Source organism: Monodon monoceros, unplaced genomic scaffold, assembly GCF_005190385.1.
Source record: "Monodon monoceros isolate NGI ecotype Baffin Bay Population unplaced genomic scaffold, NGI_Narwhal_1 Super_Scaffold_21, whole genome shotgun sequence".
Classification (NCBI taxonomy): Eukaryota; Metazoa; Chordata; class Mammalia; order Artiodactyla; family Monodontidae; genus Monodon; species Monodon monoceros.
Genome location: NW_021703778.1, coordinates 25373292 through 25395291, shown reverse-complemented (window position 1 = coordinate 25395291; position 22000 = coordinate 25373292). Strand labels below are relative to the sequence as shown.

The following is a 22000-nucleotide window of genomic DNA, read 5'->3' as shown; positions in this document are numbered from 1 at the left end:
TTCAGTAGTTGTGGCTCATGGGCTTCAGTAGTTGTGGCTCATGGGCTCTAGAGCGCAGGCTCAATAGCTGTGGTACATGGGCTTAGTTGCTCCGCGGCATGTGGGATCTTCCCGGACCAGGGCTCGAACCCGTGTCCCCTGCATTGGCAGGCAGATTCTTAACCACTGTGCCACCAGGGACGACCCCTAGGTGAGAAATCTTTTCCAATCTTAATGCCAAAATAATTACTGGAGAATTTACTGACACTCTTCCTATTCTCCCAATGCAAACCTTTCCCTCCTCTGAACTCCTACAGCACCTACAAAACTTATCTACCCTTTAGTTATACAAATTTATCCTTCCTTAAACTGCTCTGCATGGCAACAAAAACACCTTAAAGGATGGAAGGTCTTTTCTCGGGGTGTTTGCTATTTAAAAGACTCAGAATAAAAAATGTTAAGCAGAAATCTTTGATGAGCCAGTAGAGGAAATAATTTGGGGCAGAAAACAAAATCACTCCATATTCACTGGGAATACCTAGAAACAGAGATGGTGGATAATGACACCAGCACCACTTAGAGGATGAATTCCACCAGAACAGCATGTTGGATAGAGTAGCAAAGAGGTCAGCATAGATGGGTGATGAAGTACACGGACTGTGCAGCAATCCCACCAGGGTTTCAATGCCATCCTGCCACTCATTACCTATGTGATTTTGGGCCTGAGTTTCCTCATCTATAAAATGGAAACCTTACCTCACAAACGGCTTCACAAGTCAAGTAAGAAAGCAAATGTGAAGTGTCTCTCACAGAGCCTAGCACAGGAAACAGTCCAAGAGACAGTGACTCTCACGAATTATTAATCTGAAAAGAGTATACTAGACCTAGGAAGGCTCAGCTTCACCAGCAACAGGCTCCATGAGATAAAACCTCTCCAGGCTTCAGAAGGGCAGGAATTTCTGAACATCTTGTTTACTGAAGTACTCTCAACTGCCTACAACAGTGTCTGGCACATAACAGACACCCAATAAATCTTTGTTGACTGGATGAATGGATGGATGACTAATGCAGGGGACCTTAAATTTTATCTCTAAGATCCCTTTATGTTATAAAATCTTAATATTCTGAGAAAATAAAATAGAATTACTTACTAGATGCCAGGGCTTCTGCTTCAGTGGAAGGAACCTTGTAGATTTTTCCTCCCTTATAAACAAAGCTCCCTTCAGTCACTTTGAAATCCAGATAGCGAGTGACCTCTGTAAAAAGCAGCATCTTAACCAGCTGACCTGTAAGAGTCACATAATTCAAACTGTTACTTAAATCTTACTACTTTTAAAAATCAGCAGAAATAAAAGTACATTTACTAACACTAATGGCTTTCCAATTTTTTCTTAACACCATCCAGTAACTCCTAGAAAAGTCTCCAAAGCCATATTTTAAATAGGACAATCAGAATGCAGATTGCTTAGCATATTTAGACTTTTTTTAAATGTTACAACTTCAAGGTTAATAACTTCAACATGCTTTTGTAAAAGTTATACAATAATTATTAGAAGTATGAGGTTTAGAATTATAGTACAACTGCAGATAGGTTTGGGTTTCTTTAAAGTTCCTACTGTATTTTAAAGAGAGACAACTCACAGGCAAAATTTTCCAGGAATTTGTGCTTTTCAGTTTCTAAGTCAATTTATATTTATTAAAATGAATACTAGTTTTGGGTCAAGAAAAAGCTAGGATAAACCAAAGAAATTCTGATATACTAAAAATTGTAAACTTCTTTGAGAAACCAAACAAAATTATTTTAAAGCTCATTTGAAAGGATATACAAGGACATTCAAAAAAAATTCTTTTTGAGAACAAGAAATAGAGTAATGAGGAGACCTTTATGCAGCCAAATGTTTCAGTATACTGTACATTAACTAGTCCATAAATCAGTGAAAAACAGAGACCCATGTAAAAGAATTTAATATATGATGAAAGTTTTCTAATCAAAGTGGAAAAGATAAATGATGCAGAGGAACAACTGATTAGCCATTTTGAAGAAATAAATTTCTATCTCTACTTCTCAAACAACAAGGTAATAAAATAAATTTATTCATGTTAAGACAGATGAACCTTGGGAGATTGGGATTGACAGAAACACACTACTATATATAAAATAGATAACTAGTAAGGACCTACTCTATAGCACAGGGAACTCTACTCAATACTCTGTAATGGCCTGTATGGGAAAAGCATCTAAAAAAGTGATATATGTGTGTTTATAACTAATTCACTTTGCTGCACACCTGAAACTAACACAACATTGTAAATCTACTCCAATAAAATTTTTAAAAAAATAAAATAAAATTGTTACATATTTTCATAGTTCTATGAAGGAATAAGATAGATGCTGACATAAAAACACAAAACAAAATAGATGAACTTATTTATACAGTGAAAAAATGAAACCATAATACCATTAAAAGCAGATATTAGTATTTTTATAAACTTGAGGTAGAGAGAAAAATTTTAAACATACTTCCAAATCAAAACCAATAAAAGAAAGCTCAACGAATGACTGTGTGAAAAATAAAAGCTTTTGTACAGAAAAAAAAAAAACAAGAGTTATATATAATGCCAATCACAAACTGGAAAAGATATTTTCAACATACTTCAAAAGGGCATTTAACAGCTGTTATAATAAGCTCTTTTAAATAAATAAGGAAAAACACAAAACATCAATAGAAAAATGTGCAAAGCGAAAGGCTGGCCAGTTCATTAAAGAACATGAAAGCCAGGCTTCCCTGGTGGCGCAGTGGTTGAGTCCGCCTGCCGATGCAAGTGACACGGGTTCGTGCCCCAGTCTGGGAAGATCCCACATTGCCGCGGAGCGGCTAGGCTTGTGAGCCATGGCTGCTGAGCCTGCCCGTCCGGAGCCTGTGCTCCGCAACGGGAGAGGCCACAACAGTGAGAGGCCCGCGTACAGCAAAAAAAAAACAAAAAACAAAAAAAACCCATGAAAGCCAGTAACTCTAGAAATCATTTCACCCTCTAGTAAGTAGACATATTTTAAAAATCCACTATTTTGTCTTCTAGTATGACAAAATCACAAAAACTAAAATGAATAATATCTGGGAGTGATAAAGGTACTGGGCAAGGGGCAGCCTCAGTCTACTGGTGAAGTAAAATTTGGCAATATAAAGGAAAAAGCCTTAAAAAATTACTGCCTTTAGGGACTTCCCTGGAGGCACAGTGGATAAGACTCCGTGCTCCCAAGGCAGGGTGCCCGGGTTTGATCCCTGGTGAGGGAACTAGATCCCACACGCATGCTGCAACTAAGAGTTCACATGCCACAACTAAGGAGCTCATGAATGAAACTAAGGAGCCCACCTGCCACAACTAACACCCGACACAACCAAATAAATAAATAAATATTTTTAAAGAAAGAAAGAAAATTACTGCCTTTATCCCCATACTACACTTCCAGGAGTATACAATGAGATTTATTATCCCCTCCAGCCCCTGGTTCCATCCCTCCCTCTCTCTTTTAAATGTTCACAGTATACTGACTGAAAAACATGTTAACTGGGAAGAGGTGGGGGGGAAACTGGCAGGTGATACACCAGAATATTAACGATGATTCTAAACAATAAGATTCTGGTTATGAAAATTTTATTTCCTTTCTGCTTATCTGTGTTTTCTAATTTTAATTAAATAATTTTATTATTTATATAATAAAAACTTTGTGTTTACAATTAACCTCAAGATAATTCAGTTATTTAACTTCAAATTTCAGAGAAAATTCCAATAGGATCTTTCCACTGAACATATTCCCAAATTACAGAACATAAATTCAAAAAAGGGGGAAAGGGTGGTACATACTTTGTTTCATGGGACATAAAATAGACTTATACTTACAATTTAGTTTTTCAACGTCATCTCAGAAAAAGATGCTAAAAATCACAAGATGCAATTTAAAGATACTCCTCTAACTAAAAATATGAGAAAAAGAGTATATTTTAAATTTCTAGTTTGTGTTAAGGATTAGTTTGTTAGTTTGCCTAGCGAAAAAGAGTTTCAAAAAATTCAACAGCTAAAATTATAATGTTCTAAAATAATATACCCATTAAACCAGGAACTAAGAAAATACCGTGATGCGTTTTAAAAACAAAAATCTAATGAACATCCATTACTTATTCTATGCCAAGACCTTTGAAAGGGTTATTTAACAACTCCCTCAATCCTCAGAACCACCCTATCACATTACTATTATTATCATCTCCATTTTACAGATAAGGAAATGAAGCTCAGACAGGTTTTGTAGGTGGTCTGGGGTCGCCCAGGTAAAGACATTTTGTGAAGTTCTCTCACCGTATGTCACCTTTTTCTGACATTAAAGAGCCTGCAATGGACTGTTAAGGCAGTGCTTCTCTAACATCATTCTGCTTAGGAATTGCCTGGGGCTCTTATTAAAATACAAATTTTGCTTGGGTAGTTGTAGGTAACGCCCGAGATTCTGCATTTCCAACCAGCTCCAAGTGCCCCCTTAGTCCATGGACTGAACTTTGCAAAGTCTTAAGGCATTACTTTCCTCCGTTTTGTCGCCTCTTCCACCTCCTTCTCTCTGCCTTGGCCTTATTTCCTTTTCTACTCCCTGCCTTCATATACCTTTAAAAAATTTCCTAACAGAAATGACCCACAAGTGTGAACCAGTAATATTAGTGATTCTCAAAAGGATGTACGGAAATAAATCCACTCAGCTGTCTTTAAGTTTCATGTATATTGAAGAGTGTCAGATCATTCAGACTTCACTGAGCTCTTTGGTGTTACCTAGGGACTTCACATTATTTTTAAAGCACACAAAAGACCTCCCCCCACAAAAAAAAAGAAAAGAAAAAGCCCACTAGAGCATACTGAATCCAGTTTCTTCTTACTCTTCGTGTTCTGTGAGGCAAAGTGAATCATCAGATGATCTCCAAGTACCCCCAGTGCATGAGCCCTCTGTTCTGTGATATGAACCCTGCTGAAAGCCATGGTCGCCGACCAGGAGGGTGGATCCACTCTACCACTGCAGTGTTCCTTGGGGCCACCTAAGGCCGTATTTATGACTTCATAGCTGCCATTTCTGCTGCATTACAGTGAGATGTGTCCATGTTTCTATTGATGAGTGAACCTCAAGAAGATCTTCTGACTGGCATACATTTGAGAGCAGCCACAAAGACGTTATTAGTATTTATTTACCAAAAGTTAAGATTTGAGATTGGAATTCTGCACACACCAAAATTATTGCCTTTGTAGGAATTTTTCTTTTAATATAACTTGATTATGATAATTATTTGGAAAAAGTCACACTTTTTATACTACTGCAATGCCATTAACACATTATGCAATCATTTGTTTTCAGTTCCCTTTTATTCTTTGTCAGGTGCCCCAGCTGTTCCATGAGAGTTGATGAACAGAAGACACTGTCCTGGGAAATGTCTGTTCCACCCAGTTCCATGTGTAGTGAGGAAAGTGTACACAGTGTGTGGATCAGTTCCTTAACTGAGTTAAGGGACCTACCTGGAATATGAGCATTTATGTCTCTCACTGTTCACTCACTCACATTTACTTGCTTACCGCCCCCCATCCCCCACCCGCCCACCTGCCTGTCCTTTTCTCTCTATCTAGCCTAGCATGTTACAGACCAGTTTGCAAACTCATTTCCTACTGAGGCCAGGCAGGTAATAGAAACGAGCAAGGTGGACTGGGCTTAAGGGAAGGTAGGAAGTGGTGGAAGCTGAGGGGAACCTGAGAGCTCAGGAGGCCTTATCTAAGGGAGGCAGCTGCCAGTGAGTCCTTATCTTCCAGCATTTAAAGGGGACCTAGGTTGTTAAGAGAGTGGATCCTAAGAAATCTCATCACAAGAAAAAAAAATTTTTTTCTTTTTCTTTTTTGTATCTATATGAGATGATGGATTTTCACTAAATTTACTACGGTAATCTTCACAATATATGTAAGTCAAATCATTATGCTGTATACCTTAAACTTATACAGTGCTGTATGTCAATTATATCTCAATAAAACGGAAGGAAAAAAGAAAAAAATGAGAAAAAACTAATATGAAAAAATAATTGTGAAAGCTTACAAACTAGAAAAAAACATTAATATGGCTGTTTCTGAAGGCCCAGTTACCTAAGATTGTCACCAAAGTATCATGAGGAAAGTCTGTTACAAATGCTTACGATTCTGATATTATGCCACAGCATAATTTTGTTTCTCCGAAACCAATTACTAAGAAGTCACCCCCTCTTCCCTCCATTCTTAACTTACCAACTCTAGATGCCTCTAATGGGCCCTATTACTCACCATACCGTTGCCATTCAACAGAATCCACTTCCACATAACCGGAGTAACACTCTCTGTCAACAGTTACTTTCTACTTTCAAATTGGATTCAATGTACTATCATAAATTTAAGTTGGAATTCTTTACCATTTGCCATAAGGAACTTGGGAATTAAGTCAACATTCCAGTCTCTTCCTCTCCCCATTGATGCTGGTGGTGCTCCAGGTATTTTAAATCTTTTGTATAACTAAAACCAAAACAAAAAACACCCATAATGTTAACAAAATTTAACTTTCATTGCACAACTATTTTTTGATGAAGTGATTTTGGTATAACTAAATACCACCAACATGAGGTAAAGTACAAGTGCATTTCATTTTTAATCAGAACATTTAACACTATTCCAATACATGTGTAAATTAAATATATTACTCAACTCATGAATGCCAAAATAAATATTGCAGAGGTGGTGTGTATTTGCTTTTAACTAGCAGGAATACAAAACAAACTATTTGTTATGATGTACTAGTTTTGCAGAAACATCCCTTACTATTTGTAGAAATCACTTAAATTCATTCTCTATTAAATAAAAAGCTAACAAAGGCTTAATTTTGCTTCTGTGGTTACACAGGGAGTTAAAAATAAATTTTGGATTATTCAAATCAGAAAAGACAATTAAAATTAGTTCCAGTTAATTTATAATTTACATGAGAGTCTGAGGCTCTAAAAGCAGCTTGCAGCTTAAAATTTAATATTCATTCAAACTCATGAATTCTATTGCTAAGATGGAACAGAACAAGCAAAGGTGGTATATATTCACTCAATAAAAACCCCCAAGTTCTTGAGTATATTAAAAAAGAGTACACAACCCAGTCAAAAAATGGGCAAAAGATCTAAACAGACATTTCTACACAGACATATATATGGCCAAAAACACATGAAAAAATGTTCAACATCACTAATTATTAGAGAAATGCAAATCACCTCACACCAGTAAGAATGGCCATCATCAAAAAGTCTACAAACAATAAATGCTGGAGAGGGTGTGGAGAAAAGGGAACCCTCCTACACTGTTGGTAGGAATGTAAATTGGTGTAGCCACTATGGAGAACAGCATGGAGCTTCCTTAAAAACCTAAAAAGAGAGCTACCATATAATCCAGCAATCCCACTCCTGGGCATATATGTGAAGAAAACCATAATTCAAAAAGACACATGCACCCCAATGTTCACTGCAGCACTATTTACAATAGCCAAGACATGGAAGCAACCTAAATGTCCAACAGCAGAGGAATGGATAAAGAAGATATGGTACATATATACAATGGAATATTATTCAGCCGTAAAATAGAATGGAGTAATGCCATTTGCAGCAACATGGGTGGACCTAGAGGTTATCATACTAAGTGAAGTAAGTCAGTAGAGGAAGACAAATACCATATGATATCACTTACACGTGGAATCTAAAGAAAAAATGATACAAATGAACTTATTCAAAACACAGAAACAGACTCACAGATTTCAAAAACAAACTTACGGTTAACAAAGGAGAAACACACAGGGGATGGATAATCTAGGAGTTTGTGATTAACATACACACACCACTATATATAAAATAGATAATCAACAAGGACCTACTATATAGCACAGGGAACTCTACTCAGTATTCTATAAAAAGCTATATGGGAAAAGAATCTGAAAAAGAATGGATATATGTATATATATAACTAAATCACTTAGCTATACACCTGAAACTAACAACATTATAAATCAACTATACTCCAATATAAAATAAAAATTAAATCAAAAAAAAAAAAGGGGGCTTCTCTGGTGGCGCAGGGGTTGAGAGTCCGCCTGCCGATGCAGGGGACATGGGTTCGTGCCTCGGTCCGCGAAGATCCCACATGCCGCGGAGCAGCTGGGCCCATGAGCCATGGCCGCTGAGCCTGCTCACCTGGAGCCTGTGCTCCGCAACGGGAGAGGCCACAACAGTGAGAGGCCCACGTACCGCAAAAAAAAAAAAAAAGAAAAAGAAACAGGACAGCTTGCTCATCTTACTTAACACTAGCTAATAAATATACTAGGTGAAGAAGGAATGACGCCAGCACATCGCTCCACAGATGATTTACAATGGAGAGGTCAGTGGTCATCACCTCAATCAGATCAAATTGAGCATCACGAACAGTGATGCTGATGCAGGCACTGTGCCTCCTTATGGGATGCAGTATGAAGTGCCCAACAATACCTTCTTATAAACTGGCCTAGACTTGCCAAAAGAAAAGAGGTGGCGAGACTTTTGTAGATTAAGAGAATAAAGGGAAACAACACAAAAGGCAATGCTTAAACTAGTTTAAAATAAAAAGAAAACAAACCACTCCTACACAGCAATATACAACATTCTTGGGTTCAATGGGGGATTTGAATATAGTCTGGATATTATTGTTACTTTTCTTAAGTGTGATAATGATATTATGATTATGTTGGAGAATGTTGTTCTTCACAGATGAATGCTGAAATATTTAGGTCAAGTATCATGTCTATTACTTTCAATGGTTCAAAACCAATAACACAAACAGACATGAAGCAAAAAAATATTCCACTGGTATTATTCTTTCAACTTCCCTATATGCCTGAATATAGAGAAAAAACCTTTTTGATATAAACATTAAGTTTATTTCATCAAAGTCACTATTTTAAAAGTAACTGACAGTATCTATATATCTCCTATAAAGCACAATACAGCTCAGATTCATACACGTGGATGGTGAACAAACCCCACACAGAGAAATAAATATACTTAGTGAAACACACTTTGGAAATGCTTCATGTGCTCATTTTCTAAAGAAGCAGGAAGCACAGAGTATAGTAAAAGGAACTAAGCTTTGACATGGAAACACCTAAATATCCATCAACAGAGGGATGGATAAAGAAGATGTGGTACATATATACAATGCAATACTACTCAGCCATAAAAAAGAATGAAATAATGCCATTTGCAGCAACATGATGGACCTAGAGATTATCATACTAAGTGAAATACATCAGAAAGAGGAAGAAATACCATATGATATCACTTATATGTGGTATCTAAAATATGACACAAATGAATCTATCTACAAAACAGAAACTGACTCACAGACACAGAGAACAGACTTGTGGTTGCCAAGGGGGAGGGAAGCTGGAGGATAGATGGAGTGCGACTTTGGGATTAGAAGATACAAACTAGAGCAGACAAACAATAAGGTACTGTATGGCACAGGGAACTGTATTCAATATCCTGTGAAAAACCATAATGGAAAATAATATGAAAAAGAATATATATAGGGCTTCCCTGGTGGCACAGTGGTTAAGAATCCACTTGCCAATGCAGGGGACACGGGTTCAAGACCTGGTCTGGGAAGATCCCACATGCCGCAGAGCAACTAAGCCCGCGTGCCACAACTACGGAGCCTGGGCTCCAGAGCCCGCATGCCACAACTACTGAAGCCTGTGCACCTAGAGCCCGTGCTCGGCAACAAGAGAAGCCACCACAATGAGAAACCCATGCTCCACAACGAAGAGTAGCCCCTGCTCACCACAACTAGAGAAAGCCTGCATGCACCAACAAAGACCCAATGCAGCCAAAAATAAATGTAAATAAAATAAATTTTAAAAAAGAATATATATATGTGTGTGTAACTGAATCACTCTGCTGTACAGCAGAAATTAACATAACATTGTAAATCAACTGTACTTCAATAAAATAAATTAAAAGAAAAAGGAACTAAGCTTTGGAATCATATAACCTGGGTTATCAGCCCGTCTCTGTGATCTTAAGCCCACAGAAACTATTTTGCAATCTAAAAAATGGGGATAAAATCTCTTTGAGTGACTGGGAAGATAACTAAGACCATGTAGAAAGCACTGGCACTGTGCCTGGCGTATGTTAGGTCTTCATCAACAGGTACCCTCCATGCACCCTGTCAAGTCTACACTCTATTAACTTCAAGAGGGAACAGATAACTGCTCCAGATGGCAACAAAGGTCACAATTTAAATATCTACAAGCCCCAAACTAGGAGCTCCTGAAAATTATGATGTTACAGATAATCTATTTAATAAAACAAAATTAAAACCATCTATAAAAAAGTAGAGATTCACAAGTAAAAGACTCAAAGTACAAAAGGGACATTAATTTATTTTAATACTTACATCTTCCAGCGGTGTTATAGATGCACTCTCTCCTCCATAATATGGGTTTCTATCCATGTGAAGAACTTTCTTTCCGTTCACTGACATTATACCTGACAGGATACATTCCTACAGGGAAAGCGTAAGTATCTTCAAAGGAAGGAAAATGCTACTGCATGTTTCAAACAGATAATTTTTACAAGCCTGTCATTAAACATTCTTTTAGTAATTAATATTTATGTATATGCAATATTTGATGTAATTTTTAAAGACAAAGCCCTAAAGCAACCAGGGTTCAAAGTGTGTTCTGAGTCCCAAGGTTTAAACTATTTTCATAATAACACTAAGACATCATTTTTTCCCACTGTGTTATACTTGCACTGACAGCAGAAGATCAATGGTGGATAAAGCAAATTAAGGCGTTGGCTCTAATTGCACTAGTCATTATATTCTTCACCACAAGGCACTCATGGTTTAAAAAAACAAGGCCAGTTTCACTTAAGACTATCCTTGATGAAGCATTAAAAATCACCTCTGTTAACAACACCCATCTTTTAAATATCCCGTGTAGCAAAACAGGAAGTTCACATAAAGCAATTCTAGCTCAAGGAAAGCCTTTTGTGCGACTGATTTGTAAGCTGACCTAGCTACTTTTTTCATGGATCATCATTTTTTTTTAATATACTTATTTTTATTTATTTATTTTTGGCTGCATTGGGTCTTTGTTGCTGCGCGTGGGCTTCTCATTGTGGTGGCTTCTCTTGTTGCGGAGCACAGGCTCTAGGCGTGCGGGCTTAAGTAGTTGTGGCACGGGGGCTCAGTAGTTGTAGCTCATGGGCTTAGTTGCTCTGCAGCATGTGGGATCTTCCCGGACCAGGGCTTGAATCCATGTCCCCTGCATTGGCAGGCGGATTCTTAACCACTGTGCCACCAGGGAAGCCCCATGGATCATCATTTTTAAGTAGAAAAATAACTGACAAACTATGATTACTCAGACTTAGGATTTTGGCAGACATTTTCTCAAAAATGAATGTCAAGGAAAATAACCAACAGTATTTGTTGCCAAAAATGAAAAGTCAAAATTCTGAATGAGGGATTTCCCTGGTGGCGCAATGGTTAAGAATCCGCCTGCCAATGCAGAGGACACGGGTTCGATCCCTGGTCCAGGAAGATCCCACATGCCACGGAGCAACTAAGCCCATGTGCCACAACTACTGAGCCTGTGCTCTACAGCCCACGAGCCGCAACTACTGAGCCCATGTGCCACTACCACTGAAGCCCACACACCTAGAGCCCATGCTCTGCAACAAGAGAAGCCACTGCAATGAGAAGCCGATGCAAGCAAGAGTAGCCCCTGCTCGCCACAACTAGAGAAGGCCCATGCGCAGCAATGAAGACCCAACACAGCCAAATATTAAAATAAATAAATAAAATGTATTGAAAAAATTTTTGAATGAAAATCTGAATTTTGGAAAACTTATATCCACCACCATGGGTACATCAGATCCCCAATACTTAAAGGACTTTTCAGACAACATCAGTGATATTAACAAATATGAGCTTTTGACATGGCATAACAAAATGTGTCAGCAATTCAGAAGACCTGCATTACTAAGTAAAACGGTACTTTCCCAAGTGACCAATGAATGATGTTACAAAATCATACAGGAGATTAAAAGAGAAATTCAAAGTGCAAGCTAGATTAACGGATTTTAATGTAACGGAATAAGAAATGTTCACTGATGTGGTTTCAAATTTCATATTGCAATTAATCTTTAAAAATACCCTGCCACTTGTGTTTAGGTGTAAATTATAAAAGGATACGCACAACAATCTGAAAGGCTATTAAAATACTCCTCCTTTTTCCAACTACACATCTGTCTAAAGCCTGATTTTCTTCATATACTTCAGCTATGACAAAAATTATGAAAGACTGAACACCAAAGCAGATAAGAATCAGCTATCTTTTAAACTAGATATTAAAGAGATGTGCAGAAAATGTAGAACAACCATACTCTTCTCATAAATTTTTTTGTTTTGGAAAACACAGTTATACTTCAAAAAACTGTTATTCATGTTAACATGTAATGAGTTTATCACCATTCTCTTTAAGTGAATAAAAAACATTTTTTAATTTCTCAGCATTGATTTCTAATAGGATAAATACTGACAGATACTCTTACAAGCAAAAGCTCTTCAGGGACCTCAATTTTTAAGAGTGTAAATAGATCCTGAGACCAAGAGTTTGAGAACTAGAGCCCTAAATGAAGCATCCAGGATAACCATTAATCAACTGACAATCAACAGAGGATTATAAACCATCACTCTCAGTAAAAAGGTAAACAAAGCGTGAATATACTAAGACATACCAAATCAAGATGGGGTGGGGGAGCAGTCAAGAAAGTCAATCCAATTAATGGATTAATGAGAAGAAACACAGAGATGGGATATTCATTCACCCAAAACCCTTATACCAGAGTTTAGGTGATAAGAGCTTTATTTTTTTAATGACAAAGGAAATTCTCTGTAACTTTATAAATCCTAGTGCTTCTCAAATTTATCAAAGACTCCAGACAACAGAGAACAAGCTCATCCCCCTAGAAGCCTGACTCTGAAATCTTTATTTTCAAAAATTCATACACATCTCAAATTCTCCTCCATAATGTACTATTCATTTTAATATTTTAAAAATATTTTAAATTAGTCACTATCAGGTTCAAATTTTACTCCAAGAGGGTGCATCATTTCTTATTTAGATCAAGAAACATTATGAGCACTCCAGGCCACCTCCAGCCATAACCACTCCTCAGCCCACAGCCACGCTCATGACTTTTAAGAGCAAAGATTTGTTCTACCTGTTTTTGAACTCTGAATAAATAGAATCTTGTAGTATACACTTCTTGTATACACCTTTTAGTCAACATATGTTTACAAGATTCATCCATGTTTTGTTTGCAATAGAAATTTTCTTACTCTTACTGCTATACGGCAGGGGTCTCTAAAGTACAGGAGCCAAATCCAGCTTGCAGGCTATATTTGTAAATAAAGTTTTACCAGTAAACACCCATGCCCATTCATTTACATGTTGGCTGTTTTCACTGTACCACAGTGGAACTGTAGCTGTGACAAAGACCAAGTGGCCTGAAAAAGCTGTGGACTTTTACATGTTTGCCTAGCCCTACCAACAGTGGATCTCAAAGAGAGATCCTGATTTGGTATCACCTTGTGAACTTGTTAGAAATGTAAATTCTAAGCAGATTCTGAAACTTTACTTTGCATCCACATCACCGGGACAGCTTGCTAAACCTGAACGCAGGACCCCACCCCCAGAGCTTCTGAGTCAGCAGGTCTGCGGTGGAGCCTGAGAATCTGCATTTCTCACCAGTTCCCAGGTGAGAATACTGCTGGTCCAGGACCAGTTTCAAGAACCACTAGTAAAGCAATGCTGCTCAAACTTTATTAAACACCTGGGGGAAATGTAGATTTTGATTCAGCGTATCTGGGGTGAGGGGTGTAACTGTCTGCATCTCTAGTAAGTTCTCAGGTGTTGCAGAAGTAGTTGATCCATGGACCACACTGCGGGTAACAAAGCCATAGGAGTCTTTTGAATGAATACTCCGCACAGATATTCCACAACTTATTTATCCATTCTATTACAGGTGGACATTGGGATGGTTTCCAGTTTGGGGCTGTTACAAATAATGCTCTATAAACATTCTCAATGTGTCTTTTATGTATGCACTTGTTGGATAGACATCAAGGAGAGTACAGATACTGCCAAACAGCTTTCCAAAATGGTTGTACCAATTTCATAAGCTGTGTCAGCAGTATATGAAAGTTCCTGTTGTTTCAAATCCTTGCCCAACATTTTGTTCTGGCCTTTTAATTTTAGTCATTCTAGTTAGGATGTGGTTTAATTTACATTTCCTGACAAATAATGAGGCTGAGCACTTTTTCACAGTTTACTGATAATTGTAGTATCTTCTTTTGATAAGTGCCTATTCATATTATTTGCCCATTTTTAAAGTGGGCTTTCTTTTTTTTTTTTACTACTATATAAAAATTCCTTATATATTCTAGATATTTAAAAGTGCTTTATTGGTTATATATATATTGAAAATATCTTCATCCATTCCACAGCTTGACTTTTAACTTTCTTAATGAGGTCTTGATAAACAGAACTGAAAGTATTTTAACTGTAAAAATTAACTCCAATATTATCAAAAGCAAATCACTTGCTTAAAAAAAAATCTAAAGAAGCACTAACATATGATTCAATATATTATATGAAAGTAGAATAATATTTACAATCTCAAAAACAGATTATGACATAAACAAAGGAAAACCAAATAGTCACATTTCCAGTTGACAAAAGTAGACTTCACGGTTCAACTTTTGGAAGCAAAATCACAGCAAGCAACTTTTGAGTGTTGCACAGCTTCTATATATAACTTTTCATACTTCACTGCAAATAAGCATGACCCACTCACTGGACCATGGCTCCAAAGCAAGCACTGAAGGCTGAGGCCTAATAAAGGACCCAGGAATATAAAGATTCAGCAGTCCAAAGAGCTGATACTAACTACCTTTAAAGGCATCACTTGGAGCAAATATATTAAAAGCTAATTAATAATTTGCAGGTTCACTGATTCTTCTAAACTCATCTATAAAAGATTGCTTTTACAATGCCAAGAGAATACATAGAAGCACAAATGTAATACTTTAAATTTTACTTTACAACATGGGATGAAGTCATTAATTCACTGATAAAACCAATCACATCTGAGTATAGGGTATATATTAATGATCCCAAAATTTTAGTATCTTCCCAAATTAACAACTCAAAATTAAAATCTACTACTATCTGGTGAATACAGAATAAAAAGCAAAGCACATCAAAGTCAGAGAAAATAAGTGAATTTCCTTTTTTCACACTAGACAACCTGGACCATCCATCATCTATGTCAAGAATACTGATAACTTTTACCAGGAAACATATATGAATGAATATTAATGAACACATTAGTTTTAAAACTAACAGATGAGAGTGCTCCACACTTAATTTCAAGCTCACCCACAACTGACCTGAACAGGATAAGAATATACAGACTCACAACCAAAATAACTAAAACTGTAAAACCATCTTCAGAATCCAAGTTTTTTTGGTGTTTTGTTTGCTATTATGCCTTATTTATTTTTTATTTTTAGGGCTTAGAGCATATTAGGTGCTCAGCATGAATAAGTGAATGCATGCATGTATGCATGCATGAATGATGCACACAGGATGCCTGGCAATCTCAGGTGGGTCTTTCATCCAAACTGAGCTCAGGCCCAGAATCCAAGTTAAGATAATGGCATCTGCCACCCAACTGGCTCTTCATTTTGGCCTACATAAAGAGGTAACCAGCTTAAACTAAATGTTTGAAGTTCAGCTGCAGCAAAATTCTAGTCTATGCAGATGTGTGGGTGCGGTGATGGTCAGGAAGGACCAAACCAGTGATACCGAGGCTCACTTCCCTTCAGCACCTACACACAGAGCTAGGTTTGCAATAATCAGAGTAACTAACTCAAACGGACAGCACCTAAACACACTAGGCGAAGTACCTCTTACGTAGTGAAGCAGCCTGTATGGTGTTCCCATATATGAACTGTGATGAACCTAAACACAATTGCGAAGGCCACTGGTACTAAATAGTATCCCAGTATCCTGGAAAAGTTAATGCCCACACCCCTTCCTACTTAGAGGGCAACTCAGGCTTGGAAGAGAATAGAACCAGAGTACGTTAATATTCTGATGTAAAAAAAAAAATTCTGATGTAACTTCCAAGTGATCAAACTAAACACTATTAACACTCTAAATTCTCCTGCATTTTAAAGTTCTGGAGTGATTAAAAAAAAAAAAGAAACAGAAAGTAAATGCACACAAAAATGTGATCAGGAAAACAAGGTACCTAATAAGTCATCTTAAAGAAAAGTGTCTTTATACTTATCTAGAAAATGTATTAACTAGAAAACTTTTAAATCATTTAATCTCAGTGGTATACGTCTTACAGCAACAATAAAAGTGGAAGTTAGTTTTCAGCAGAATAAGTGTTTCTTTAAATGTCTCTGTCCCTCTAATGCATCTCATTAAAAGCTGTCAAGGATAACTTTTCTTGAAATTTGGCTCTAATTAGATCATTCCTGATCAAAACCCTCTCTCGTTGGCCTAGAAGATAAAATTCAAACTTCTTAACCTACTATCTTCAGCATCCTTGGTGATATACCGTCTTTCCAACACTGTTTCCATTACACCTCTTCATACCTTCTGTTTCACACAAAATAAACTCCCTATCCCCTAAATATATATCCTTTTCTTAATACTGACTTACACTGCTCTCTCTGCCTAGAAAATCATTCCTCCTCATGTTCAAAACTTACCAATATTTTTTTAAACTTTTTCAGTTTTATTGAGATATAATTGACATACAGCACGGTAAAGACTTAAGGTGTACAGCATAATGATTTGATTTACATACAACATGAAATGATTACCATAGGTTTAGTTAACATCCATCATCTCACATAGATACAACATTAAAGAAATGGAAAAAATACATTTTTCCTTGTGATTTACGCTCTTAACTTTCATTCATAACATACAACAGTGTTCATTATCTTTATCATGTTGTACATTACATCCCTAGTACTTATCTTATAGCTTAAGTTTGTTCCTTTTGATTACCTTCATCTAATACCCCCTTCCCCCTACCCTGCTTATCAATTATTTTTAAAAGCCAACTTCAATAACTCCTTCTTTATGCAGGTTTTTCTGATTCCCCTATCTGAATTCCCACATGTGTGAATTCCCTTATGGCACTTAGTACTTTCTCATATTAACTCATATTATAGTTACCCCCACATGAGAAGAAGCTACTCACAGACAGGTGTGTTTGCCTTTTTATTGCCCATAATCGAGCACAACAGTCACAGGTAACTGAAATTGAGTAGGCCATTACTCCAGTAAGTCTTTAATCAGGTACTGTGAGAGGGGACATAAAGGTAACTGCAGGGTATCATGTATGCGAGCCAAACGTTTACCTAGCGGTCTTCACAACCAAATGTCTCACTACTACCTCGAAATGCTGAAATATGTCTGATTTTACTTCTATTCTACTGGACCAGTATGCTTAAGGCTGATTTAAAATACAAACTGCCTACATAGTATTTATACCTTCCAAAAATAAGACATTTGAACACATTGGTCCTATGATCACTACTGCAGTGGACAGAAAGGTGTTTGTCCATAGAACTCAAATAGCAATGGCAAGGATTTTCAAGGAGTAAATATAAAAGGCAATTCAAGATTTTTAAATCCGGTACAAAAACTCCTCTTTGAAGTCACAAAATTTTAATAAAGAGAAAGGAGGAAAAGTATGGCTGGGATATAAAACAATGTTTTAAACAAATACTGCTGAGAATAATCTGGTTAGATATCACTAAGTGTCCTTTTCGATTCAAAACTCCTTACGAAAATTACCATGTAGCACAAAACAAAACAAAATACTGCTGGGAAGCACAAGCAGCTGTGGAGCTAGTTACCCTTATTTTATTATTTATTACTATTTCTAAGAAGACTCATGAATTTATTGCCAAGCCCAAAGTCAATCAGAAACAGCAAATTAAGTGGTCAGAGGCTGTCGACAGTCACCAGCCTAACCAAAGTAAGCAAAGAGGAAAAAATGAAAAGTAGACGGTAGAACTAACTCCCAAAGCTGAGCAGTCTAAGAGGACTTAGTTAAGGAGGCCAAAGTTCCTACAAAGCTCCCTAGGTCTCAATGGCTTCATTATGTTATAGCATAACAGTAATTAATCCTCCTGATGTGGAATCTTTGTTATCAGTACATTAACTATGTTCCTTAGTCTGTTAAAGAAGTTGTGATACCATTTGAAAGGTTTTTCTCTAAAAGTTACGGTTGTTTAAAGGGATAGCCCTCAATTCCTTAAAGAACTCAATTATATGAAATATTCCATTTCTCCTAGACAGAATGAAGATTTTGCTCTAGTTTACACTAAATTGTTTTATGCCTTCTTTATCAAAGTTACTATCAATATTTGTGCACTATTATTTTAGATGTAACAATCGATACAAAACAGTGACAACATTAGGCAACACAGAGAAACCCCAACACTTTCTTACACTTTATATTAAAAGTAACAAGTTAATCACACTAAAAAATGCACTGACACACAGGCATCATGCAGTATTTGGTACCCACAACTGATAGCACACACCTGTTTTTAGGTTCTTAAATCTCAAGCACTAAATATTTATAAATCAAAAATTAAGAAAAGTAAATGGTATGTTCACACCAATTACTCAAAGTTAATTATAATTTGAGGCTTTTTAACTTTGGTGATCTCTTCATTTAAGTAATCAAAGTCCCTGTATCACTAAAAATGAGGGTATAAGATTTTATCACTATCAAAATCATCCCGGGGGGCTTCCCTGGTGGCGCAGTGGTTGAGAGTCCGCCTGCCAATGCAGGGGACACGGGTTCGTGCCCCGGTCCGGGAAGATCCCACATGCCACGGAGCGGCTGGGCCCGTGAGCCATGGCCGCCGCTGAGCCTGCGCGTCCGGAGCCTGTGCTCCGCAACGGGAGAGGCCACAACAGTGAGAGGCCCGCGTACCGGAAAAAAAAAAAAAAATCATCCCGGGACTTTCCTGGTAGCGCAGTGGTTAAGAATCCACTGGCCAACGCAGGGGACACGGGTTTGAGCCCTGGTCCGGAAAGACCCCACATGCTGCGGAGCAACTAAGCCCGTGCGCCACAACTACTGAGCCTGCTCTCTAGAGCCCGCGAGCCACACCTACTGAAGCCCACGTGCCACAACTACTGAAGCCCGTGCGCCGCAACAAGAAGCCACCGCAATGAGAAGCCCGCACACCGCAAGGAAGAGTAGCCCCGCCCCGCCACAACTAGAGAAAACCGGCGTGCAGCAACGAAGACCCAATGCAGCCAAAAATAAATAAGATAATAAATGACAGCAGAAATTTATCTGATTGCTAGTTAAGTATGCATCTATCATTCACCAAAACGGTCACAATTGATCCAAATGAAAATTTAAATAAGGTGCATTATCTTAACTTGGTTGTTATGCAATAAGACTGTGCCCTCTTTGAGACAAAGTGATACTTCTGAATTAGGCATATAGAAACCTGCATGAAAAAGGATTTGCACTTATTTTTCCGTGTTTAACTGCCCTAATCAAGAGCAAATCTGAAAGACCAGCAATAACCATAGAAAAACAGTGGAACTAACTAGCTCTTACAATATGCTGGCAACAACAGTGCCCAGTGGGCAAAATCCACCACAAACTAATAAGCTCAGCTCAGAATCCCAATTAAGCACTTAGAAAATGAAAAAAAAACACCCTGCAATGGGTAGGCTATTCATTAAGGCATCTAACAGTCTTCCAACTCACCATCAAAAAAGAAATTCAACCCAATACCTCACATTCAAAATGACTAAATAGCTTTCTAGGTAAGCAATCTCATCTATTCGGTACTATTTCCTAGCCAGTCCCATTTCTTTTTCTGGACTGTTGAAACATAATGAAGCATTCAGAAATGAGTATTATCGAACAATCACCATAAATCACCATAAATAGAAAAATGACATGCCAGAAAAGTGCCATTCTAGTTCCCAACAATCTTTTCCTAAAAAACTGGCCAAATGCAAGTTTGACAGTTTTCTCTTGTCCAGAGAAATCTAAAATAGTTACTTTGGAGTGTTAGCTGAAAAAAATGTTAATTCCATCTTGAGAGATTACAATGCATTTCAACAAATTTGTAGTGGTTTACATTAAATGACTCTGGACTTTGAGATCAGTTTATATGGGATACACAAGATCAAAATCAGTATTCATCTTTTAAAACAAAGCAGTCCAATGTCAGAATTTCAAATTTCCAAAAAACTTTTGATAACGGAAATGGTCCTCTCTTCAAATGGAATTCTTTTGCAAGATGAATAGTCTTCATTTTCTTTTAAAAGCACAAAAAGAAGTAAAACATCTGCCTGTATTATTTGCAGAATACTATCTAAAGTTCTCTAAGCAGACAGCCAGGAAAATAAATTTACCATGGTATTACGCACACCATGCAGTAATAGAGAACCTGGCCTCTAGCACCCCATCACCAACCTCTTTCTCAGGGGAAAGCCTCCAGAAGAGACAATGTAGGCAAGGACAGACCACACAAAAGGAAAAGATGGCAAAGGCCAGGTGAGAATGGACTAGACAAATTTTGAGAAAACTCATTTCCATTCTACAGTTGCTCAAGTGGGATGGGAGGGTGGTTAAAAGGAAAGGATAATGCTTCTCACCTGGAGTGGGGGAGAAGGATAAGAAATCTAATTTTCTCCAAAAATGTAAGTTCATTGAACTTAATTACCTACCAAACAGTGATTATCCAGTGACTCGTCACCGACACTGACTAGTAGTAGAGGCTGAAGTCTAAGTAGGAAATGCCACTGTGATTGGCCTCCACCCTCCCCCACTCCGCCGGCTGCTTTTCTGTTTCCAATCGCGAGAGGCCATCAACCCGTAAGGGAGACGCATCAATACACCAATCCGGGCTTTTCCGGCCTCTGCTGCAGCAGAGCGGACTCTCGTTTCCCACCTACTCTTACTCGGCCATCACGACCCGCCCAGGCACCTGCCGGACAGGGCTTTCCATCCCCCGGTTGTCTCCTCCCCGTCCCGATGCGCCGCCCGGCCCGCAGGCCCCGCCGCAGGCCCGACCCGCCTCCGCTCCAGAGCGCGGCCCGAGACCGCGGCGGAAACCGGCCCCACCCGGAGACCCTCGGAGGAGACCCTCGGAGGCGAGGCGCGGCGCGGCCCGCGGGGATGGGGAAAAGGGGGCTGAGCAGGGCGTGCGGCCGGCCCCCTCCCGACCCTGGACTCCGGCCCCCGGCCCCGGGACCCCCGCCCCTCCCCGCCGGGCCTCACCGTCAGGCCGGTGCCCAGCACTATCACGTCGTACTCCTCATTCATGGCGGGGCCAGGCGCGGACGGAAGACCAGAGAAAAGAAAAGGCGCAGTACTCTAGGGGTCGGGAGCTAGGCGGCCACCCTGAGGAGGCGGAGGAAGCGCTCAGGCCGGGCCCGGGCACAAGGGAAAAGGGAAGCGGGAGCAGAGGGAAAACGGAGCTGGCGAGGAGGGAGCCGTCCGCCACCTCAGACGGAAAGAGAAGAGCGGGGCGGGGAGGGAAGGGAGTGCAAGGAGGGAGAGGAGAGGCGGGCGGCGACTGGGGCCTCTGCAGCCGGGGCGGGGCTCAGAGGAGGCCGTCGATCACGCCCTTCCCGCTCGTTCACTGGCTAGATCCCCGTCGCCAGCCCAACCTTCTTCTTTTCCTACCTCTCGCGAGAAGAGGGCGGGCCGTGCCCCTTGTGGAATCGGGCTCTCCACGCGGCGCGCTGCCGCCGTGGTTGGGGGCGGAGGCGGTCGCGCGCTGGCCTCCGAGGGCTGGGGCGGCAGCATGCTTGCGGCCGGGAGGCAGCTGT

The 22000-nt window shown here is 39.0% G+C and overlaps 1 protein-coding gene across 2 annotated transcripts in view; it reads right to left on the bottom strand.

Moving 5' to 3' along the window:
* Positions 1-21745, bottom strand: part of GDI2 (GDP dissociation inhibitor 2) — a 27045-nt gene extending 5300 nt beyond the window's left edge. For both annotated transcript variants that reach the window (XM_029239527.1, XM_029239528.1), the window contains exons 1-4: positions 21447-21745; positions 10477-10584; positions 6435-6534; positions 1131-1265 (exon numbers count right to left, since the gene is read on the bottom strand). In XM_029239527.1, the coding sequence (XP_029095360.1) occupies positions 1131-1265; positions 6435-6534; positions 10477-10584; positions 21447-21491 (388 nt within the window). In that variant the 5' untranslated portion in view covers positions 21492-21745. The remainder of the gene's footprint in view (positions 1-1130; positions 1266-6434; positions 6535-10476; positions 10585-21446) is intronic.
* Between the last annotated feature and the right edge of the window lie 255 nt (positions 21746-22000).